The sequence below is a fragment of the Pundamilia nyererei genome, unplaced genomic scaffold, assembly GCF_000239375.1.
Source record: "Pundamilia nyererei isolate P.nyererei 1_Seehausen unplaced genomic scaffold, PunNye1.0 scaffold00077, whole genome shotgun sequence".
Lineage (NCBI taxonomy): Eukaryota > Metazoa > Chordata > Actinopteri > Cichliformes > Cichlidae > Pundamilia > Pundamilia nyererei.
The window spans coordinates 2141728-2167299 of NW_005187478.1; the positions used below are offsets into that span (position 1 = coordinate 2141728).

The 25572-nt window shown below is 40.5% G+C and overlaps 1 protein-coding gene across 1 annotated transcript in view; it reads left to right on the forward strand.

Annotated features, from left to right (window-relative positions):
- The window catches only part of LOC102200499 (microtubule-associated protein 4-like), a 117984-nt gene that overhangs the window by 36736 nt on the left and 55676 nt on the right, over positions 1 to 25572 (forward strand). The window contains exons 3-6 of the mRNA XM_005737561.1: positions 8770 to 8856; positions 9992 to 10066; positions 11465 to 11704; positions 18805 to 20157. Coding sequence (XP_005737618.1) covers positions 8770 to 8856; positions 9992 to 10066; positions 11465 to 11704; positions 18805 to 20157 — 1755 coding nt within the window. The remainder of the gene's footprint in view (positions 1 to 8769; positions 8857 to 9991; positions 10067 to 11464; positions 11705 to 18804; positions 20158 to 25572) is intronic.

Genomic DNA, 25572 nt, shown 5'->3' on the forward strand with positions numbered 1-25572 from the left:
GTGAAGTGTCTTGCCCAAGGACACAACGACCGAGACTGTCCAAGCCGGGGCTCGAACCGGCAACCTTCCGATTACAAGGCGAACTCCCAAGTGTTGAGCCACGATCGCCCCGAAATAATAAGGATTACTTTGAACCATCAATCATTCAAAGCTACTATGGCAGAGTCAAAAAACATTAAAATAAACAATGTGTAAAAACTTTCAGGGCAATAAATGCACACATTATAATGCATTTTTTTAACTGCATCTCCAAGGTGGATATTTAGCTTGTTGTTAGATTAGTAAAGCTTCAACAGCCAAACATTTTATTGTATTTATTTATTGACTAATGGACCACAAATTCTAGGTTTGCTTTCTGTTCTCGCTAAGCAAATTTGAGACCACCGCCACAGCTTTAATAGGACAGTGGACTTACTCCTCCCAAAGTTTTAATCCTGTTAGGTTTTTTTAAATTGATTATGCTCATTATTAACTATGGGCTTCATCTATTATTACAGAGCACCTAGAGTGTGAGTTCTACAGAAGAAAGTAGAACTTCTGTTAGACCGTTCTTTTGCTCTGTGTCATTCATGTGATTTCTGGTTAATTTGTCTGTGCGTATCTTTTTATATTAACAACAGTTAATTCAACACATCTCCCATTTTCCCCGGCACCATCTGCTTGGTTTCTGTCATCTGTTGCCCCTTCTTCTTTGTACTGCTAAACTTTGTCTCTGACAGCAGTAAAACATAGCCAAGAAGATTTCAAAACTTAGTAATCTTAAAGCGCTGTGGTGCAAGGAGTGATATTCTAGATATTAATATTGGTCAACCCATGAAAAAGCTAAAACCAACAAAATAGTCACTAACTTGAGCACCATAGGCACAAGGTATCATGTTTTCCAGTGAGGACTTAAATGCGGGTCTCAAGGTTGTCACAGTTAGGTGTGCTTATTTACAGTGCAATTACAAACTGCTATATACAATGGTGCTGGTAAGGAACGGGACTCCAGGGATCCAGGGAGAGGTAACAAACATCCAGTCATCAAACACTCTTCACAGAACAGAACAATCACTTACAGAAACTCAGGCTTTCCACAGTGAGGGAAAAATCCAGGGAGGTGCCGCAGTGAGGAACCCGCAGTGAGTACCACCCAGGTGGGGAGAACAAAATAAACAAAGAGCAAGGCGAAGGAGGGAAGAGAGAAAAAGAGAGAGAGAGAGAAAAGAAAAGAGAAGACAACAAACAAGCTAACGAGCCAGGGAGGACCCCCTCCTTGTCCCATGACTGTTCCTTACACTGAAGACTGGAGAGAAATGGTTTTAGCTCGGAAACATGGAAAGCATTGTCGATGTGTATGTTGGGCAAAGACTTCACGCAAGCAGAGATGGGGTTAACCTCAATCTGGCCTCAATTTCATATGGAACCACTAAAATTTGTGGACAGTTTCTTAGATTCTGCTTGAATAGGGCCCTAGTCAGGAGCCAGACCTTCTGCCTAGGAGTATAGGAGTCTGATTCCTTCTGGAGGAAGGTTGCTTGCGTGGTCTTCCAGATACGGCGTCACCTGCACAAATGATGCTAAACAGATGGGGCAGAGTGCTCACCTTCTATTCCCGGAAAGAGCGGGGATTGGTGGCCCAAAGAGGCCTCGAAAGGGAACAGGCCAGTTGCTGAAGAGGTCATGCAATTATGAGTGTATTCCACCCAGGCAAGCTGCATGGTCCACGCGGTTATTGGTGGAGACGATGCATGGAGTGCAGATTCCAGCTCCTGATTGTTTTGTTCAGCTTGACCATTGGTCTGGGGATGAAAACCAGATGACAAACTGACCTTCATGCCAATTGCTGAAAAGATCTCTTTCCAGACCTGGGGCCCGCGATCGGAGAGAATTTCAAGAAGGATCCCGTGGAGGCAGAAAATGCGGTCTGTGAGGAGCTGAACCATGTCCAGTGCTGTGGAAGGTTTGGGTTGGGCGCCAAAGTGTGCATCTTTTGAAAAGCGACTTACTATGGTGAGTATTACCGTGTTTCAACTGGAAGGGCTCAGACCAGTCACACAGTTGAGAGTGATGTGGGACCAGGGTTGTCCAGGAGTTGGAAAGTGCCTGAGCAGACCTGCAGGAGGAAAGCTGGAAGACTTATTCTGTGCACAGATAGAACAAGAAGAGAAGTATTCTCTAGCATCCTTTATCAGTGTAGGCCACCAAAAGAGATGCTATAGGAAGGTGAAGGTCTAATGGATGCCAGGATGCCATGTAAATTTAGTTATGTGTGCCCAGTGGCATATACGGAAGCAGAAATGAAGAGCCGGCTAGGCAGGCCGTTACCGGAGTATTGCTGTGACAGAGCATCATGCTTGATGTTGTGTGAACTGTGTCTGTAAGTTATGGAAAAGTGGAAATGGGTAAAAAACAGGGCCCACCTGGCTTGTCAGGCATTAAGCTGTTCAGCTGTCTGTAGGTAGGCTAGATTCTTGTGATCCATCCAGACTATGACTCGAGCCAAGGTCTCAACACCTCCAAGGTGAGGACGTTGCCGTTCTGTTCTGCAAGAGAGAGACTGCAACAAAACTTTTTTAAAGAAGTTTGAATGCAGCTTTGACTGGGTGACACCACTGAAAGGGAACTTTGGGAGAGGTTAGTTGGGTCAGAGGCAAGACAAGACTGAAATCCCTGATGAAGCGATGGTAAAAATTAGCAAATCCCAGGAACCGTTGCAGCTGTCTGCAGTCTCGGACCAGCCAGAGATGCTGGTTCCCAGCTGGATATCCAGTGTTTGTTCCAATCAATGCAGGGGTTGTGTAAACATAGCCGGGGTGATCCAGAATGAGAGGTGCTTTGAACATGTAGAAACTATTCTGCTCCATGTGATTACCCGAAAGGGAGAGAGTGACAGAATTGGTCTTATGAGTGATGTCAGGTGTTGACCATCCAGGGCACTGACCATGGAAACATTACATTTTTGCACCAGGCAATCATTAAAGTAAAGGTGCAACATTTTGGCCACATGGGAGAGGAGTTGATGTCCCTTCTTATGCATTATAAGCACTCACCGGCCGCTAATCTATGGTGGTGTTCAGCGGGGGTTTGATGAGAGGGTCTGAGCTGCAGAATCACTTCTCACCTCCTCGTGTATTTTGGCTGCATCAGCAGTGCTTCTGCCCGAAGCAACGAACTCTGGGAATTGGCGTTTTGCGTCTCCTGATGTGCCCGCATGTGATCATGAATCCTAATACACAAAGGTATAAGAGAGTCTAGGGAAGCAGGCAAATCTCAACCACTAGTTCATCTTTTAATTCATTACAGAGGTTATTTAATGAAGTTCCCCTGAGGGCATTCTTTCCCAGCCTCTGTCCTTCGCTCCGTTTACCTTGCTTGAGGTTCAGCAGACCAAGACACAGGGCATGCAGTCAAAAGGGTCCTTAGCACATTTGTTTTGTGCAGTTCTTGCCAAAAACGAAGTCCAGTGTCTTATTTCAAAATAAAGCTGTTTGGAATTCATTAAAGGTTTGTGACTTATATAATATAGAGGCCTGAAACTTAGTCCTTCATGCACCATACATCCTCAGGCATGCTGCTTTATTTGACTTAAACACGTACACACAGCAGATAAACACTAGCCAGAGAATATGAATTTAAGGAAATGCAATGCTATTTCATGTCATCCTGTAAAATCGCTACCACTCAGTGCCTTTAGAAGGCTTTTGCCATCTTTACAGAAGGAAACACCTGCCATTACAATAAATCTAACCTGTCTTTTCAACTTGGGCAGGCAAGCTGTCGCTTATCTTCATCATCATGTTTATTTATATTTATTCACATCAACACTGAACAATAACAAACAATAATATATTTATAATTAAATTACAATTGATCCTTCAGTTTAAAAATGTTTGTGCTTTACAACCTCTAATAGCTCACTGCCTCCATTACCATTTCTCTCTCCTCTCTTTTACATCCCACTGCTATCCATTGCCTTCTTGGCTTTCTTGTCCGCCCCTTTAAACTTTAAACTCGACTCTTAAGTGCTTGTGTCTCTCCAGACATAGTGACAGCTGTGACTGAGAATGTGCTGCAGCAGTTTGACTCTAACTTCTTCCGTCCTTGGTATGGAACGAATATTAGCAGCATATGCGTGACAATATTAGCTCCACAAACTAGTGGCAGGTAGCAGAAACAGGCCAAAGACAGCATGATAACATCGGGAAGATGATGGTAAAAGATCTCTCAATTTTGGGGGTAAAATACTGTCCCAGCTGTACTCCCCTGTGATTTGCACATCTCACCTAGTTCTAAGCTCCCTTCTATAATAGGCGGGCCCCTTTAAAGCATTTCACTGCATTTCAAAACAAATTTGAAAAATGAGTCAGATTAAGAGTTTGCTCAAGACTAATCATATCTTTTTATGTCACAGGTCAGGGAACACTCAGGTGTTGAAGCTGGCAGTAATATCAAATGATCGTTTATTTGAACCTACAAATAAAGTAAAACACAAAGCAGTGCACAGAGGTGGCAGGAGTACCAACCAGTGAGAGAGACAAATGCAGCAGAGAACTCACAATCAAGAGGAAAATTAGACAACAGCTTTTTCAAGACTAACACACCATTTCCTTGTATCGACAACATTTAGGAAATTATACTGTACTCGTATATAAGGATTCTAAATATCACATGTATATAGTTTGTCTTCAAACATTTGACCTCTGACCTCACGTTTACATTTTTGCCTTTCCTTTAAGTTGGCCCTAAACGAGTTATTCCTAATTCACTATAAACTTTTAAAAGTACATTTAAAAAGAACAAAGAAAACCAAATCAATTAACAAAATGCATTAATATTCTCTTAAATAATTACTATCCAGTAAATACTGTCCAGAGAGTGATCTGCTTTGGTGGAGGTTAGTGCTCTCTGAGTGATTCTTGTTCAGGACTACTTTCATACTAAACTTCCTAAACTGACCCGTGAGATGTCTATAAATACAGCAGCAGGATTGCCCTCAGCCTGGATGCAATTATCTGGAATCGTTACTCTTGAATAGAGCGGAAGTGCATCTCAGTTCAGTATTGGTGGATGGTTACCTTCACCCCTGTAAGATACGGTCCAAGATGGGAAAAAGTGCACTTAACAAAGCCCAAACTACCCCAGAGGCACTGCACAGCAGGCAGCACTATATGCACTATGACATTGCAGAAGAAATGTTTGAGTTGTGGCTTCCTTCTCAACAACCTTAAAGTGGTATTCCAGAGATTTTCACATCTGTGCTTTTATAGGACCTGAAGAATGTTAATCCTTTTAAAGAACTGGAAATTTGAGTTGCAATGTGGTATCCAGATGCACTGCACCTTTAGGCAGACCTAGACAGCTTAAATGAAAGTCAAAAGAAAGCTGACGTGAACTGGCATTGAGATCTCCTAATCCAGCTGATCTAAAAGCATTGCAACTGAGCTGCAACAAATGCTTTATTACAAATCAAGCACAGAAAGCGTGATATTGCTGACTGTCATCTAAAGTCATTATCATACTAACTGTCTCATTTACACTGCAGTACAATTATTTTGAGAGGTTGTTTTTGTATAAAAGTCTTGAATCTTACCCATATAGAAAAGATATATGTAAATCTTATAAAGTTTGTATCTGTCTTGTGTGAAACTTGTATGAAAAGCATATAAGTGTGAAAACAGATATAAGATCCCTTGAAAAATTATATAATGAAACTTGTATGTTTTGGATACTTACTAAAACAATGTATGAAAGTAATGCGAAAGTGGCCACTTTCATGAGTAATCACATATAAGTTTTTACTATTTCTTTTCCGTATGGGTAGCCTCACCTGTTATATCAATCTCACATGAATATGTATGTCATCTGTCTGTTATATTGGTATATGCCATCTGATTTGCATATGTTCCAGAGTAGTGCATTTTTTATCAGTTGGACTGTGACTTTAACCTGGCTTTTAAAGCGATTTCCTTCCCTCCATAACAGCTAAAGTTTAAATAAGAGGCGCAAAAGTGCCAGACACTGTGGTACAATAAGCCTATGTACAGCACAGTGGGAAGCCCATCAAACTGGATTCCTTCAAACTATGCAGTGAGGGCTATTTTAGTGGTGGTTCCCTGCTGCTATGTTTTTGGCTTGTTTCTGCTGGTAGAAAACTTTAAAGGGCTTCCAGTCCAGTGATGCAGAAATGACATAAAAATAATGTTTGAAAAAAAGGAGGTGTTTGACCTTGAGGCTTGATACTGGCTGCTATCCTCAGAGGGCTGTCTGGCCTCTGACTGTGCTTGCACGCACATGCTGCTGCTGCTGTGCGTGTGTGTGTGTGTCTGTGTCTTAGAAATAAGGGATACAAGAGGAGGGAAGAACAGTGAAACTTTTCAGACATAAAACAATAAAACATATTTATCATTTACTCACATAAGTCTATCGGCTGCATGCACCTTATATCTATGTAACACTCATAGCTTCTCGGTGACAAATGCTTCAATTTTTTTTCTATCGATGTACTGTAAACATGTGCATGTGCATCTTATACTGTATGAAAAAGGAAAGAAAAACAAATAAAGTTACCTTTCATTGATTTGGTATGTATTTTTTTTATCAGTGATTCTGAGGAAAGCTTAACAGCAACTAAACTTGTTAACATAGTCTGTATATAAAAGATGGATGAACAATGCAGAAGCGCCTTAAAGCTGCAATTTTTCTAATGGCCAGCAGAAGGTGGCTCTTCCGGACTTCCAGTTGTACAGAAGTCTTTTGTTTCCTTGGCTTCCTGCTCCTTTTCTCATGGGCAGTTTTCCCAACTCTGCTCGGATCAGCTGGTTCATGCAGTGACAAAGCATAGGTTCATAGAAAGTTTAAGGAAGTTCCTTTGTTGGAAATGTAGCTTCATTTTCTAAGCGGTGAACATGGCAGATTTGGTTCCAAATTATCACTGAGATGTGGATCATCTAATAGGTCCATCTTTCTCTTTAAAGCGATTCACATTAAGTAACTTCGTAATAACACAAATACAAAAGTAAGTAAAAGTGTGATAGTAATGGGGGGGGGGGGGGGGAATATGGGAGACTGGCAGCTGAAGAGAAATCTACTCAAAGGGAACCCAGACAGAAAAAGAAAAAAAAAGCTGTGACGTTGTGTCTAGAATGACTCTGCAGTTAGTGCTTCTGTGTGTGTTTCTGTGTGTGCTGCTCTATACTCCAAAAATGGTTGCAGACACAAAGGAACACTGGCTCTCAGAGACACACTCATCCAGTGGACCAAAGCTTCCCTTTAATGCACACTTGTTAATTATTCACAGTATCCACCATTACAGTGCTACTGGACCAGAGCCAAAAGTATGTGTCCCTGTTTTCCCACAGTACATCTGAAAACAAAAAACAGCTTTTCAGTCAAAACCAATGCATGTGCATTCAGGTATACAAAGCAACAATATGTTTTACTTTCGGCACAAAGCAGCCATTTGTGACGTGCAGCTTCAGTCAGTTTTGGTTTTCAGCTGCAGTGCCAGTTTTTATGTGTATTTCAGGACCACGGACAGATACATATTAGAATTTGTGCTGTTTGTGCAAGAAGCAAAGATCACAGTTCATTTTATTTCAGCTTCTCTCAGCTTCAGCTATTTTCATTTTGGATTGCACTCAAGTACCTTTGCATGTTCCAAATAATACTTATCTTATTCTGGGTTCTTAGTGCAGCCCCTCAGTTCATCCTCTCCCCTTTGGCAGACCTTTGTAAATGGAAAGCCTCAGTTATGTATTAGTTGACTGTATTATATATTATATGCACTATATGTTAGAATCCACCACCATAGTAGATCTCATTGAAACCATATAGTGATTTATTTTGTAATATTTATATAGAATTATAAGTGACAGCTGGTTTTATTTGTTCAACATGGTTTTGTGATTGTCAGTAAAATAACTGTGCAAGTCAGACTTGGAGTTAATGATGTAATGGCCACTGGTAGAGTAAATATTGTATTATTTAGTTAATGCTTGTGTTTCATTGTTAAGATGACAAAATTATTATGTTAAGCTAGTTTTATTTTCGGCTGCTAATGGGAATTAATGGATGCAAATCCTGCATTTATTTCACTTAACAGATTATATTACCCTTTCAGCTTCTTTCCTTTTGCAGCACTCAAAGGAGCTCAGAAAGTCTGGCTCTTCGTGTCCCATGTGTTTGCAATAGTGGTGATGTTTCTGTCTTGTATATGTGCTTGTGAGTGTGTTAGTTCAGTCCTGGCGTGTGCCTCAGCTGTTGGGAACATGCATCGATCCTCTAAGACACGTCTGTTGACAGGTTGTGTTGCCAGGGGAACCACAGATGCTGTCATCTTCTACTTGCGTAACCATGGTGATAGTCCCTTCAGCAGTGTGTTGTGTCTGCTTGCTTCACTGTCAAATGATAGGACAAAGACATACACAGCATGTGGAGGCAGGATTTGGGAAGCAGCACCCGTTTGATGGGCAGACATCTGACAGAGCAGAGCTACATACAGACTGACTGAGGTGCACTGTCTCGCTCTCCATGTGGAGCACTTTAAAAGGACCCAGCAGAGTGCTCTGTATGATAGGGACAATGGGAAACTACAACTAGTGCAAAAGTAAAACAAAGAAAAATAAATATATCTCCTGTTCAGTGTAATGAAAAACATAAAGCTGTAACAAAGGTTCTTCATATACAGATACGCTTTGCAAATCTAAACCTAGAAAACTAAAGAGACAGTCGTTATATTCTTATATATTCAGCTGAGGATGACAGTGATAATGCTCTTTATTTCCTCAGGTCCAGGGATGATGTCATCAATGATGTCATCAGGAGGACGCCAAGACCCACCAGGACAGCCTGCCTTCAGCTCTGACTACCTGTCTGGTGAGGGTGAATGGACTGAAAGTCATGTAGTAGATAGTAATTTTATCACTCTGCCTACAGTCACAGGACAAAACCTCTGTAAACACTTTGGTGATTCATTTTGGGCTCAGTCATCCACGGCATTTTCTAAAATCTGGTCATTCAAATTGTCAGAAAGGAGGTTTATGCAGGGTATGCTCATTGGCTAATGGCGTGTGATTGACAAAACAAGCTCTCACTAATCACATTGCATCATTCACCCCTTCACATCCATTCATACAAGCACTTTTTTCTGTGCTTTTTTTTATGTAACTGCTTTTTATCTAACATCCACACACCCTCACACTCCGATGGATACAGCAGAGAGCAACTTTGTGGTTAATATCTTGCCCAAGGATATTTGGCATGCTGACTGAAGCAGCCAGGGATCAAACCATCAGTCTACCAATTAGTAGATGACCTGCTCCACCATATGTGAATTAAATTCAAAATGTAGCTGTTAAAAAGTTTGAAGCTAACAGAAGACTTCAGCAGTTGACCTATGTACCAAAGTTACATATTTATACCATAAATTGAGGTTACTGTGCCTCATTCAGGATTTGTTGCTTGTTAAAATGCAAAGAGGAATGTTTTTCCTTTGAAAGAAAAGCTGTTGGTTAACCTGCAGCCACTTTACTGAGCAAAAACTTTGCATTTTCCAATCTTCTCTGGTGTGGGGATTATAAAGTAAGTATGCAACGCAATTTATTATCATGCATCAATTGCACAGGAATCATGTACAAAGGAAACAGCGAGGAAAAAACCATCCATTTTCAAAGTATCCTGTCAAAAACCATTACTGTGTGGTGTTTGAGGCTTTTGTAAATTTTTTGTTGCATATATATCTTTGTATTCAGTTTTTGTTACTCCATGCACCAAAATAAAATGCAGGTAGAGTTAGATGCTGATTTTATTTGCATTGGTTGACATTTGTTCTGCCCATTTGTTTGTTTATGTTCTGTCCCACTGCTGCTTTATTTCTTCCTGCTCCTCGTCGTCTTCTTCTTTTTTCCACTCTGTTCATTTTGCTTCTCTCTTTGACTCTCGGTCCCCACTGTCCTTTCTCCATTTGCCAATTTTCTTTGCCTCTGTCTGTCCGGCTCTTTCTCTTGGTCAGGTCCTATGCGTGGGATGACAGATCAGTGGAGCCTGAACAAGACAAAGGACAGCAGCAAGCCTGACTCATTTCTAGGTCCATTTTACTTTTTCACCTTCTGTGCCATGAATACCTTTAACTGCAAACTAAGTAGCAGGTCACTGTATTTTGTCTCTTCTTGCTTTGAATCTAAATAAAATAAAAAGACTCAAGAATCTGGTGCAGATTCTGGTATTTACTTTAATGTGGGGGTTTTGAAATAAAAATGGGGTTAAAATTACACATACATGGTCAGAATCCTGCATATAGCATATCTAATATTTGTTTAAATATGCCTTAGTAAGTTTTACTGTCACCAGGCACTTTTAGCACTAATCGAAAGCTGTAAAGGCGTTTGGCAGAATTATAATTGGATGCATTTCATCCATTTCACCACTGGCTTCTATGTGAGTCTGCCTCATTCACAATTACATCCACTCTGTTCTGTGTACTTGTGCCACTGGTACAAAACAGCCCCTGAACATGATGCTGCCACTACCATGCTCCAACAGCTGGGATAATATTCTTGGGGTTGAAAGCTTTATCATTTCACCTCTCATCCGAGAAACCTCTGCAGTTGTTCAGTTCAGAATTGAAGTCTTTTTTTTTCAATAATTGAAACATGCCTACTTTACACACACAGTCATCACACTACAAACTGTTTCTACCTCTCTGTCAGTGCAACACAGCAGCCTACAAACCTATTGAAGAGATGTGGGCAGCTAATCTCCGAGCAGACAAACCACTTAGACACTGAATTAATTACTTAATTGATTAATGAATTATTAATTATGTGACAGAGGAAGTGTTCATAGGAGTTTTTGCAGGCATTTGACAAAACTAAGTACACCCCAAGAGGGAGAATCTTTTTCACACTCTTCTTTACAACATCGCTTCAGTTCTTTGTGCTTTGCTGGGATTTGCTTATGCACAGCTCTCTTAAGTTCCTTCCTCACTATTTCAGTCAGGTTGAGGTTTCCACTGGGTATTTGCATCACCTTAATTCTTTTCCTTTTCACCGTTGTGTTGTTGCTAGTGTGCTGGGGATCCTTGTCCTATTGCATTACCTAATTTTAGCTCTTGGACATGTAAATTATAGTCAAATGTGAGGCAACATTTTTATAGAGAGGCGTTCTTAGCTTTCTCAGTGACTGAAAGGTAAAACAAGGCTAAATCATCACCCTTCCAAGACAGTGCTTGACAGTTGGAATGAGGGATTTGTGCTAATATGCCAGGTTTGGTTTTTGCCAAACATGGCAGTCAGCATTCTGCACTTTGGTCTCTTCTGGTCAAAGGACATTATTTTACAAGTCTTGTGGTTTGTTTAGATATAACGTTACCATCAGTATTTAACTTCTCTCCCAGCTGCATGTGGTATGAGCATATAAAGTATACAACATTCAAACAGACAGCTTCCTGTTGGTGATGTAGCTCCTTGCTGTTTCTCTCCATCAGGCTTTTCTCAACCTGGGATTGGAGGGACCATGGGGTCCAGTATGCCACCCTTCCAGACCAGTATGAGCACTACTCTTGGCCAGACTGGAATGAGTCCAGCTATGGACACCCAGAAAAGTTCAAGCCATTTTGGTGTGGAAAGCAAAACCATCAGTAACACCAGTGGGAGCAGTCCCTTTAAAAGCAGCGATCCATTTTCTTCCGGTGGCATGGGAATCCATTCCATGAATCACTCTGCAGGTATCACACTGGAGCTTGGTTGCACGTAATACTGCATTCTGGGGCAGCAGGGGAGGGGGGAGTGAAGGACCAGTGAATCAAAATGTTAATATTGATTCAATATCGATAATATATAAAGGACTCATAAACTTTCCCAGACCAAATGGGTTTGGTTGCATGTCTAACACAGCTATAGCAACAAGTGGAGCTGCAGCTCAAACGTAAAAGTCTAAATCTGTGAACATCACATTTAATTTAATAAAAGCTGAGATGTTATGTTATTCTTACTTTAATACTACTGAAGAGACACAAAGGCAGAGCAGGAGGGAACAGTGGTGACAGGAGAAGTAACACCCTGATCACACAGGCCATGCTTTCAGCAGCAGAGGGCAGTCTTTTCTAGTTTTCACCGTCACTGGAACACTCCCAGCTCTGCTGTTTTGTTGCTGGTGACCTTATTGCTTTACACTCTGTGCACCCGGCTACTGTCCTTATCATCAATCGACAAACTGGATCAACAGACAAATGAAACAGTGACCATTTTAAATAATATAGCGCCACACAGTGTTCATTAGTTCCTGCAGTGAAGAGAAAATAGTAGCCTAACGTAGATTTAGTACACCACATGACATTTGTAGTTGTCTTTACTATGAATTTTTAATGTTTATCATAATCAGTAGCAACTGGGTGTCAACTAAATTTGTTGTTGCCAGGTAACAGAAACACAAACCCAGAGTAGTGCATCAGAGTTTTCCTGCTCATGTAATTGTGCATTTTAGAAACTAGAATAGAAACATGCATATTCTCCTGCAAATGCTTTTATATGTCTTCATTATGTTGTCATCTACATCTAACTCTAGATTCAGCCAGAAATCAAACCCTGCTATCAAGAGTCAAAAGAAAATGGCCTGCAAAAAAACAACTAAAGGGCTCTAAAGCCCACACTTGAACTCTTATACTGACTTTCCAAGTTTCCATTTTAGGCAGAACTTATTAAACATTTAGTAATATTTTTATTCATTAGCTTTTCTGTATTCTGCTTGTTGGTGTACTAAAGATAGTCCTTCTAGCTTAAAGCCAGCTAACAGTTATGTAACAGCTTCTATTGAGTTAAATCCCTGTCTCTCAGCAGATCTGATGCATCAGTGACACAATGAATATATATACTAGATACTTTCAAAATTGCTCTTCTAAAGCCAAAGGTGAGCTGAGCTGTTAGCCATTAAAGGCTACTGTAATGGATGCATTTGTACACCACAATTGTTGCAGCAGCTAACATATTTTGCAGATAATTACAGTTTGTTGAGCCTTATCTATGTTAAATTCTTCTCAAGTAAGGACAACAAACATATGTTCAGAGAACATCACAATGTGCATTATGTCAATACCTGATAAAAAATTTGAAGCTGTGAGCTAGCTAGCTTTATTTGGCTATTGTTGAAGCTTTCTCCTACTGGCTGAAAATTGGTAGTTGGTCCTTCTCCTTTTACATCAGTGTTTCCCAACCACTGTGCCGCGAGAAATGATCGGGTGTGCCCCGGAAGATTATCTGGTTCTACCTGATTAGGACTCTTAAGCAACACCACCAAACCAAAAGTGTCACAAAAAGCATTTTGATAATCTTCCCCCGCGCACCAGGTATAGCAGAATGGGCTCAATTTGTCCCCAGTATACCTTGTATGCTTTCTTCTGACCATTACTCATGCTAGGGCCTTCATCTGGGTCAGAATTTTCTCCAGGACTCAGGTCAGATTGACTGCTTTATCCTTTCAAATATTTATCTATTGCTATTATAAGCTGCATGGTCTCAGAGCATGACTATTATGTAATTTCTGTTTTACTGGCAGTTGGCAACCCATTTAATTAGAGCAGGTAGTTGTACTGCCCTCTAGTGGAACAGAATGTAATTGGTCTACCCGTTAGTCACGCTGGTCGTTTAGAGCAGCGATCCCCAACCTTTTTTGTGCCACGGACCAGTTTATGCCTGACAATATTTTCACGGACCGGCCTTTAAGGTGTCGCGGATAAATACAACAAAATAAAACTAGTACTGCTACTGAAAAATAGAAGAATTATTCATAACACACGTGAAAAGACCCAGGAAAACTGAGTTAACGCTAAAAACGATAACAAAATAACGCTGAAAACCATACATTCCATACCTGAGCCTCAACTCTCGCGGCCCGGTACCAAATGACTCACGGACCGGTACCGGTCCGAGGCCCGGGGGTTGGGGACCGCTGGTTTAGAGTACTCATCAGGTGGAATCAGATAATCTTCCACGGCACACCTGATCATTTTTCATGGCACACCTATGTGCCGCAGCACAGTGGTTGGGAAGCACTGCTCTAAGCGACCCAGATGAAGGCCCTGGCATGAGCAGTGGTCACAAGAAAGCAAAAAAGGTATATTGGGGACAGACCGAGCTATACTTGGTCTGCGGGGGGAAATTCTCAAAATGCTTTTTGTGACATTTTTTTTGGTGGTGTGCCGTGTGATGTTTCTAAAGTGAAATATGCGCCGTGGCTCCAAAAGGCTGGGAAACACGGTTTTACATAACCAAGGTGAAAAAATGTAACCTTCCTGCTTGACAATACAGTCAGTAAAGTAGTGAATAGAAATTATACTTCGTTTAAAGCTGCTTCCAGTCAATTAATCAATCAGTCAACCAATCAGTTTGAGAAATAAATAGAAGTACACTGAAAACCTGGAATTTTCTCTTATTTAGGATCGTTGTTTTTTATTCTGGCTTGACTGTGCAACAAAAACAACCTCTTATTTAAGTTAGAGCATTACAAAATAGTCTGTGCCAATGTGTGCTAAAAATGATATTATTTTTTATTCATTTTCAAGGTTTGTTTTTTTTTCCTTGTTGTAAAAGGCAAGAAAACAGGTGGTTGTGTTCTTATCTGGTGTCCCAGCAGTTAATAGTGTAAAAGTGGAACAGCAGATGCCAGCAACACCTAAAACCAAAACTAGGTCTTTGTCCCCTCACTCAGAACTCATCTGCTGTCCCCCAATTTCTCTTAACAGTTGTTAACAGTAAAGGACAAGCAAATGTGATAAAAGTGCAGACTTTCAGGTTTAATTTAAGAGTTTCACAAAATATATTGCATTAAGTGTTGGGATGAGACTCTATGACAGAGACTCTATGGAACTGCAAATATGTGGTACAATAAGATACTGATGCAAGTAAGGAAAGGCCATCGTCAGACTGACAAATCCAAATAAACCTGTCAGAGAGATAAAAGAAGCTAGCAAACACTTTCAGAGTGGCTAAATCAACAGTCTGCTGCAAAAGAAAAGATTTTCTCAAGGCAAAGAAATAAGATATTCATCTAGACTTTCATCCAGGCATTAAAAACAGAAAGAAAATGGGGGCCTATGTAGTGTAGAATTCCTAATGTAATTCATCTGTAATTCCTGAACAATTAGTGCAATCCTTTTGTAAAACCCTTGAATAAAAGTCTACACTTTAGTCACATTTTGATTGAATTATTTAAAACCCACTGTGGTGGTGTCCAGAGGCAAAGACGCACTCTAACTAACTGTAAGTACGAAGTGAGAAAGCAGTAATGTCATTCCATTGACGCTGAAATCATAATTTCCTGTCGACACAGTTGCCAGAAACATCTTAAAAGTTTGTTTTTTGATTGTCCCACATTATCTTTAAGCTTCAGTGAGCATGAATAACTCATCCCTGTCGGCAGGCAGAAAACAGAAACCCAGATTTGGGGTGATGGCGAGTCATGCCCCTCCACTTCCTCCTGTCTCACATCACTGGGTATCTAATGAAGCAACAATAAAAGAGCAAAAAAACAAAAACATGTTACTTAAAGTAACAGGGGGATTAAATTGGATCTGTCTAGGCATTGGCACGATTTAGGAATTTACATTCATGGAAGTGTCATTGCTGAGGTGCTTTATAAGTATGGAAAATAGTCATTTATAACACAAATTCTGTGTGTTTTTTTAAGTTGTGTCTACAACTCAGTGTGGGGATATTTCTGCAGGATACTGATGACACGTTTTCCAAACATGCTTCTATTCTTCTGCGTTTACTGTCCTGTGTTTAAGGCTTGCAGTCCACTGTGCTCCTGCTCTGTCTGCAGTAAACCTTAAATAGAATTTGGCAAATTACAGCTCATACTGTGTTTTTGCATGGGTCATGTGTTCAAAGCAGCCCATGCTCCAACCTTAATGTATTTCATGGCGGTTTGCCAGAGTCCAGATTAAGAAGTACTCCCATTAAATATGTTATCCTATTAAATATAGATGATAATATCCCTGGTCTTGTCTTCCTTTAGTGTTGTTTATAGCAGGGCACGCATCAGGGGAGAAAATAGCCAAGTCAATCAATTAAACCATGCTGGGAAAGGTGCCAGATTTAGAGAGGATTGCACCTTTTTCTGGATTTCCATTAATAAGTAGTGATGTAAGACTGCAGTTAGGATGATGAAAACTAGAAAAAATAATAATATTTTAGACTGGAAGAAGAGCCGATGAGCAGTCATAGACTATTTTACAGTTTGCCTGTTTCTGTCTGTTCATCTTTCTGTTTCTTGTTCTCTCTGAGCTGATGACGTGCTTGTCAGTAATAATTGAGAAATATGGATTCAGAGGAAAATGCCAGAGCCAACTGCGATGCTTTCATTCCTCAAATAAGAGAAGATAGTGGGAACAGACAAATAAGAAGATCATTTCAGTGCAGGCTGAACATTTTTTGCTTTGTCTGCCATTTGATCGTTTTGTGATTCCGCAGTGCGTTCCTAACGCTTAATGTGATTTGAGTGCGTTTGAATGTGCACTTAGTAGACACGCATGTTTTTAATTTTGTTCTTGCATGCTAGATCCTGTGTTAACTGTGCTTGGTATATTTGTCTGTTTAAGTTGCTTCAAGGTTGCATTGCTCTCACAGTGTGCTTATTTTTGTGTGGCGTGTGTGCGTCCTCCCTCTAAGAGCAACTTTGTATCCTGGATGGTGGTGATGATGATGTTTAAATATTGAGGATTATGCATATTTGTGCAAAAGGACACTTGCATCACACATTTACTGGTTGACTGGCACTTCCTTTCAGACTTCACTGGCAATTTGGAAAACAGAAATCTACACCAAACTATATGACGAACTTTCAGTTTTGACTTCCTCTCATTTTACATTATAGTTATTATCATAAAGAGTAACAACTAAAAACAACATTACCCTTCATGCACACAAATGTGCATGTCAATCACAGTCTAACTTGGTCCTAAAAGGTTCCCTCAAACGTTGTTGTCAATGAAATTTTAGTTAACAGTATATCCAGTCAAATCCAGGCAGCTGGGACACCAAGCAAATATATCTAATGCCTGGTGTAAAACAGCATCTATAAAACGTTTTATGCACGTATGCTCTATTATAGTCTTTACAGAACCATAGACAAAACAACAGGTGAGTAAAGCAAATACAGGTTGAATGTATTTATAAAAGCAGGCACCATCACATACAACTTACTGCAATAAATTGTTGAAAATGTTGTGCCTAAAAAGAGCCTAAGAGCAGTCAGACTATGGTTACTATCACTGGAAACCAACCCAGCAAAACAAACTTCACTTCATGATTTTATGTGCATTTCCTGGTTGGCATGTGGCATACCACTAGTACGCAAGGCGGGAATTTATTGCGTATTATAGCATGTAGCCACGTGTGCTTTCCAAATGCATTGCTAATGCATCTTCTATAGTACCAGCTTAGGTGTTTCTCCTGTCCAACCATATCATGTGATGTCACTAAAAATGATCTGTCTTCATCTGGTTGTTATTTTACAGTGTATGTACACCACACCGAAATATTTCAGCAGGTAATAAATTTAAACGAGTAAAATTTTAAAATAAGTTATGTTCCACAAAAATGTCTGTTCTTTGTTTTTTGGGGGATGAGTCAGGTGACAGTAATAACAGACGTTTATTATTTACAGTATTTGTTAAACAATGAGAATAAGTATAGTTCAGTAAGATAAACTCATTGAAGCCACTTATCTCTACAAATAAACAAATTTAACATTAGTGGGAAATTAGTCCAGCTTTGCTCAATTAATGTGCATAATTGAACTTATTAACAGGATGCCAAGAACTAAAAGCTATCACTGAATGTCAGAGATGCCTCTAACTTGCATTGCAGAGATATCTACTGAAGTTAACTCTCATCAGGTAGTCCTCATCCAGGGACTCATGTGATACCCTTTTGGTACCCAAAGATGGCCTAGAGAGTAGGCTGCCCTCAGTGCAACTTGAAAGGACCAAGAAGTAAAATGTGCCTAAATGTGGTATTTTTCTTTTGTAGAGTCTGTAGCTATTATCCAACCTGAACTTCGAACAATTTTTAGTTAGCTATGTTGGCGTAGTTTTCACACACGTCCTTTCTCACATGTAGCACACATCAGGGAATACTCTGGATGCAAACTACTCTAATTACTTTGGTTTAGACAAAAAAACTACCTGAATCATGTTGAAGGACAGGTAGTCAGTGCAACAGTAAGGACAGTGAGGGCTTAAGTTCTTGTAATGCACCCACTAAAGAGCACTATTAACAAGACAGCTTGCTGGTTAGAGTTTGTTTTTAGCCTAAAATTGTGTGGCTTCTTTAACGTATCGTCAACCACAATGGTCGTTAAATCATTTTGATTGTATAGCAGCGTCTGGCAATGGTAGACATAACAGACTGGGGGCTTTGATGAAGTTAAGAAATGTCAGCCTGGAAAGCACAACTTAGGATGTCAAGCACCACTGAGTGCTCTTGTGAAACCACAGAAACCCTTTCTAAGGTAAGATACATATCTTGCATAAGTTAACCCAACTGCGTAAGAGGGGGAAAAAATGTCTGCTTTAGCTTATTTCATAAAAACTCATATTTCAACATAAATTTAGGGTAATCCTATTATCTTCACTACATCAACTTACTTTCACTGTCATAGATGCAAGAGTTATTTACCAAAATAGCTGGTACACCCAGTTAAATCAGATTTAAACCTGAAATAACGAGTACAGCTATAGTAACCATAATCTGATGGCTTTTTATCAGGTGTTTCTCTGACACAGTATGTGATTGGTTCCTCCTCTTATAAAACCCTCCCCCTCGGCAGCTCCCATCCTCTCTCCCAGCGGCTCAGTGGATGACAGCAGTGCTACATCCTCCAACTCTGAACCCCTCAGCCCTGACAGAGCAGGGCTGGGGAACGAAGCCGGCAAGCAGCAGCAGCGGCGACGGAAGAAGAAGAGGAAGGGCCGTGATGAGGTCTACGACTTCTTGGATAGCCAGGAGAATAACATCAGCAGGATGCAGGATAAAGGCAGAAGGGAGGTGGAGGAGGACGAAGATGAGGAGGAGAACTGGGAGTGGGAGATCAGAGAGAGTGGAGGAGGGGGTAGGGTAAAAGGCAGAAAGACTAAGAGTCGGGCAAGACTTCCAGAGGAGTGGGGAGCTCCACAGCAGCCTGTCTCTCCCACACCAGCTACAGTTGCCCCTAAGTGGGCTGCAGGTGCTGACATTGGCTCTAGTGACCCCAAAGCTCCAAACTCCATCCCCAGCCCCACTCTACCCTCTGCCCCTGAACAGATACCCACAAGTTTTACCAACTGTTCCCATGTTGGCCAAGTATCAGATTTGTCTTCGCGCTCCTATGAGCCTATGTGTTTAGATGACTTTTCTGTGTCTGTTAAAAATGGGCAAAAGCCCATTGAAGAGAGAATGTCAGCCAAACCTGAAAACCATATTAGCACAGCTGCTAGTACAGTCACCAAGAATAGTTTAGCTGGGGATGTCAGCGGTAGCCTAGCACTAATGACAGGGGACAACCTAAGCCCTGTCTCCCAGACCTTCTCTTTCCTTGATTCAGTTCTCCAGACCCCACCGGGTTCCACTCCCGACTCCCAGACAACCCCCCCCATCACCAACACAGCCTCCCTTGCTCCTGCTTCCCTCACAAAGTCAACCCCAGTAGAAACCACTGCCCCTGCTTCACAAGCTGCTTCTGATTTCAACCCTTTCAAGAGCACTTCAGACCTTCCCCCCACTGTGTCCACCAGTCCATCACCTTTAACTTCAGCAGAAACATACCCGTCAGCAGTCATAGCTGGATCGGCCCTCAACGTCGATGCCAAGCCTTTCATCCCCTCAGCCACACTAATGTCCTGCACAGCTACCCCCAGTAATTCGGAGGCCACTCCTGTTGTTAGAACAGCAGCAGTGGCCTCCACGGGAACCGCCGGTCCTGCATCCTCTACCACTTCAGTCACACCTCTTAATTCCTCAGCTGCTTCCTGTAAGAAAGAAGCCACCCCTGCATCGTCATCACCAGACACTCCCCCCAAATGCGTACCAGTGTCCCTTAGCTCAGCCACACACCCTCCTCCCATCACCCAAGCTGCCCCTCCCTCTCTCCCTGCACACTCAGACCACCAGGAGTCCTCGTCGCCACAGCTCCCCCCATTGGAAGGTTGGTGAACTACAGGGAAGATTATGAATAACATGGAGCTAATTTAAAGAAAAGTGATTGTAGGCTAGGATAGCAAGAAGTAGTGATGTTTGTCTTCCTGTATGCATGGCTCTTTGCCTGCTTGGTGCTCGATCCTGTCGCCTGCGAATCCGAAATAACCGGGGCCCGACAGATATATCCAGAACAGCTTCTGTTTTAATCAGCTTTTAAGATATTTACCTTTACGACAGATAAACATCTGCTCTTTGTTACTACTGCAAATATAATCTGGAAAATATCGCAGACAGAAATTCATTTGTGTCCAAATATAATAATATCCTATGCTGCCAGCATGACTATGGGACACAAATGTACTGTGCTGGTCGGGCCCTACAAACCTGCCAGGGTAAATGGTCTGATTGGATTTTCCTCTGCCTGCCTCTGTGTATCTGTTACTGTGATCATAACAATTTGATAATACTTGACCTGCTGCTGATAGCTGCTGCCGTCTATGCTTGCTCCACTGTCTACTGTTTCATGTGATTGTCAGCTGCTATGTAACCTACCACTATCTCCTTTTTGTCTGTAAAAAAACACATAACCTGGGTCGCTGCATGGAAAAGCCAGTTTGTCAATGCCTTTCAGATTCAGTCAGTAACTTTGTAGACTTTAATCATCTGCATAGAGGCAAATTAGTGTATGTAGAAGAGGCAAGGTGTGGCCGTGACCATAGACATCATATAAAAGATGAACAGGATGTAGCCACTGTGATGCCATTCGTTCATTTGCAAACTTTAGAGGACTGTTTCTTTTTGATGCCAAACTGTGACTGCACAGTCATAGGATTGCAATGTGTCAGTCAAAATCAGGCTGGAACTAAAGCATAACCTTGTTATCTGAACTAATAGTGACTCATCAGAAAAATGTCAGCTGAGGTCAAAGAGCGAGGGAGCCCTTAGACTTCTGTACTTCCTTTAGACACCAGGAGTTACCACTTCCTGACTATCAGAAAGCACTTGATTTTTCAGATGCAAAGGCTATGCACATCTTTTATACACAGTCTATGGTTGTGAACAAGAAAACTGGAAAATGTGTTACAAATTGATCTGTCATTTATTTATTAGGTCGATAAGGCACAAAACCCAGTTTTTTATTTTTTCACCTCTAAAGTTTTCTTTTCGCAGTGATTTTCAGTAGTGAATTCTATTGCAGGTGTTTATTATAAACTATATATGACGTGTTATATGTTAAAGATGCATTACTCCATTCAGCTATTTTCTAAATTCTCTACAATGTAGTATTTGACCCAAAATGAACCAAAAAATCCTCAAATTTCTACTACTTTGTTTGAGCCACAGGATGTGACCTGCATCATAAAGTTACCCATGTGTCACCTGTGAGTGACCATATTTTCACATTAAAGTCAAGTATTGGTCTCTGAACCATTTTCATGTCCCTCATTGTTAGATTAAATCTTGTAACAAGGGACTTCAATTTATTCTTTATATTTCATTGGCCAAGAATTAGAGGATCTAAAAAACAATCAAACGGTGGCCCTCACCGCAGCAATGTGCTCCGATGTGATCAACTCAAGAAAATACCAGCAAAGAGGAAAATACTGTAAAACACATAACAGAAGTTGGATAAAACACAAGTGAAACAGAAAAAAACGGCACAAAAATACCAACTTAAAAACACAACAGAAGTGTTTTTGGGGAGACAACAACGTGGACGCAACAGTTACAAAATTCACAAGCTAACAGTAAACTGCTAATAGCAAACACATATGTGCAGTTTTTATGTGAATCATATGATAAAAACACACAGACTCCTCTGTTTCTCTCATGCATGTCTCAGTGCAGTCCTTCACATGTTTTGGTTTCTGTCACATTCATATCGTAACACTTCTCTGCTCTTGTTTTGTGAGATTTCTTTCTAGTTCCACTCTGTTTTATTCAGCTTCTGTTGTGTTTTGTGTGTTTTTGTAGTATTTTTCTATTTACTGGTATTTTCTTAAGTTGCAGTCTGTTTGACCTCTCAGGACCACCAATCTTAAACATAGTTCATTTGTAGGTACGGAGGAATTTATATTTTTGCTCAGGTCATACTTCAGATTACAATCTTTGTTTTTGCATTATTATCCTGATTAGAAGTAACCTTCATGTAACAGGATTTTCCCCTGTTGTTATTACAACAGACAGGCATATCCATCCAAATCTAACCAATCACCAGCCACATAGTAACCTGCAGTTTACTGTCCAGTGCCTGGTAAGGCCTGCCTCCTGTAACCTGAGAAAAACCCTGATGGCACCTCATTCTAGTACTCCTTCCTCTTACTTGAAATGCCTGCATTCTAGCCTGATCACTCTGTCGCTACAGACTACATCTCGTACCCTCCTTATGAAGATTTACTTTCTACTGTAATTCCCTGTGCTTCGCTTTAGTCCCGACCTTAAACCACCCTGACACTCCTGGTGAAATATGTGTTTAATGCTCTTTAGATAAAAGGTTTTGTCAAGTAGCTCGAATTGCGTCTGTCTCTTCCACACAGATCTTGGCCTGAGCAAAAGTTTTCAGGTACATGACTCAATACTCGAGTCTTATTTTAGCGAGAGAGGTCTTAAAGCAGAGGGATTGTTAGAGCTGACGTTGGAGAATTGTGTATAAGACAATGGAGTTAATTCTAAAGCGAGTAAACTTGATTTTTTTCTCTCTCCCTTCCCATTTTTTCTTTTTCATAATGCCACCAACAATGTAACCTCCACAGGTAAGAACAAGTTTCCCTTTTCCCTTTTTCTTCTTTCTGACCCAGGAAGTTTGCACATCCTTATGTCAGATCATTTTGGGGATGTTTAGTATGCTTGTCCCTGTGTTTGTTTGTGGATGTGGATGACAGTGAAGTATTTAAATACACAGAACACAGAAAATGTATTTTATTTCTAAAAGTGAACTGAGGGATGTTCCTGTGGTTTAAGATTCTTAAAGCTAATTTGAGATTTCATCCACCTAGCCCAGCATACATCACCACATTACCTTCTTTAGGTGAAAACTGTACACTCTATGTATCTCAAGTCTAAGGTTCATTCCCTCCTTTGTAAGATGGGGTCTGACAAACTCACTAATGTACATGGAAAGAATGCCTGGATCTGTCCATTTATAGTCCAGTTTTGACCTGGAGAATAATGTTTAAACCAGAAATCTCATAGAAAATACATCTAAAATTCATTTTCATAAAGATATAAGTAAACAACCAGTGACTTTGAATGACTAAATAAATGTAAGTGATGATACTTGGCACTCTCTAAATGGGTTGATTTTTATGGTGCCTAAGTCAGCCCCACATCCTGTACGACTCTTCAGCATTACAAATACAGTGATGATGTTTGCAGGGCTGCGATGATTTTTCACAGATTTTTCCTTAAGTTTTTATTCCACAGTTCAAATTTGAACTGCACATTTCCCATTGTGTTTGCAGAAAACTTTATGGTTTGTTATTGCTACGATTTAGTGTTACCAAAAATCTCAATGACATTTCCTAACAAAAGCTGGAAACGACTGAAATCACAAATTTATTCAGCTGTTTGTTGCAGGATGTGTTTAATGTGGTTCACTACACATTACAGTACTTGGAAGACAGTTGTGTTGCATTTGACATGTATTTCGCGTGGTTTACTGTGAGACTGACATCACTATGTAAGGCATAGTGATGTATTGATGTTTTTTTTGAATGACCACAGTTATAGTGAATCTTTCTCATCCAACTTGTATCCTGTAGCTTGTATTTCTGTGTTTGCTGAGAGGCAAAAACGCTAATGCTGGAAATAGAACAGCTCTAATAAATAATTTAAAGTTACTGTGAGAGTCATGTCCACGGTGAGTGTATGTACATTTTTCACCACAACTGTACATTATTTCCTTTGGGAATTAGTAGAGATCAAAAATGGAGTTATTAAAGAGTCTGTTTGAGTTTACCTGAAACACAACTTCTATGTGACTGCTTAAAATGGGCAGGGTTGTATCCACAACAACATAGAATCAGTGATTGCAGGTTAAATGATTAAAAATATATTTTTAACAGTAGTATTTCAATAATATTAGAGACAACCAGCCACCCTTCCTCCAAAGGGTGTCTGGTTGTATGGTTGCTGCGGTGCTCCGATGTGATCAAATATTAAATACTAGATATTAAAAATTGCTGCTGTTAATGACCTTGTGTGTTAGTCTCTTCACTCTGTGTAATTTGGCCCAGACTGCGCAGGTTGAATGTTTTTATTACCCAGCCAGTCTGGGAGTTTCTCTCTCCTGACTTTATCTTGACTCCATCTATTTTTAACTCTGCATCTTTCTCTCATATACAATATTGATGACAGTGACTGTTTCACCCTTATGTAAGGCGAACACACCCTCATTTTTTCAATGTGCATGTAGTCCGAAAGAAAGAAGAAATTGTTGTCGTTCCTGCTGTGTCAATGTGTGTGTGTGAGACAAAGAGTCTCTGGTATGCAAAGCAAAGTGGCAACCATCTTTTACCTGATGCTGTGTCCTGGATTCATCCTTGAGAGAGAGCCAGGGAGATTAAATCAAAGCAAATTCTAGAAATTGAGATAACCACCGGGAAACCCAGTGTGCTGTGGTTGGCACTGCATACAATCATGTTGCAGTCTGTGTCGGTTGTTGTTGTAGAATCTCAGCCCTGCTCACTGGCTCCATCAGGTGCCTGCTACAGAAATTACACCTATGAACCACTGCTCTCTGAAATCATCACCAAGAAACATGTGCAGGTGCCATAATATTGTCGTGTCTCGGCATAACTGTAAATATTCTTTTTTAGTTTTTACAAAGCATTGTTTCGTCACATTCATTTGGCAAAAATCCAATTTTGGTTCTACTTTTGAAGCATTTTATGGTCTAAAATGTAGGACAGAGGACAGAGAGGACAGAGTCCATCTGACTGAGTCACCTTAGTGTTGTTATCAACTTTTTTCATTGGAAAAAACTGGGCTGCATTTCACTTTTTATTCACAAATGTGCTCCACATTTATTTTCAGTGTTTTCAGTGTCTGATTTTTCTTTTAACTGGCAATTAAGATTGAGTTTGTTTTGCATGTGCGACTGCTATCCACTGACAAAGCTGTCACCGCTGCTTGTCTAAGCACTAATTAGGAAAATTTGAAGAAGTGTTTAAAGCCATTGCTAACTGTTTCCATGTGATCGGTGCAGACTTGTTTTCGTCTGCCAGGAGGCTAACACTGGTACAGCAACAGCTTTGCTAAATTAGACAAACACTGCATTAGTCAGATATATGTGTTTCCTGAAGTTGCTGGTAATGGTTCCGTTTATGCATAACTAACATTTTACACACAGCAGCTTTCATTTAGCTGCATTTGTTTTACATGTGGACTGGCAGACCGGGGTGGTGGTCCCCATCTTTAAGAA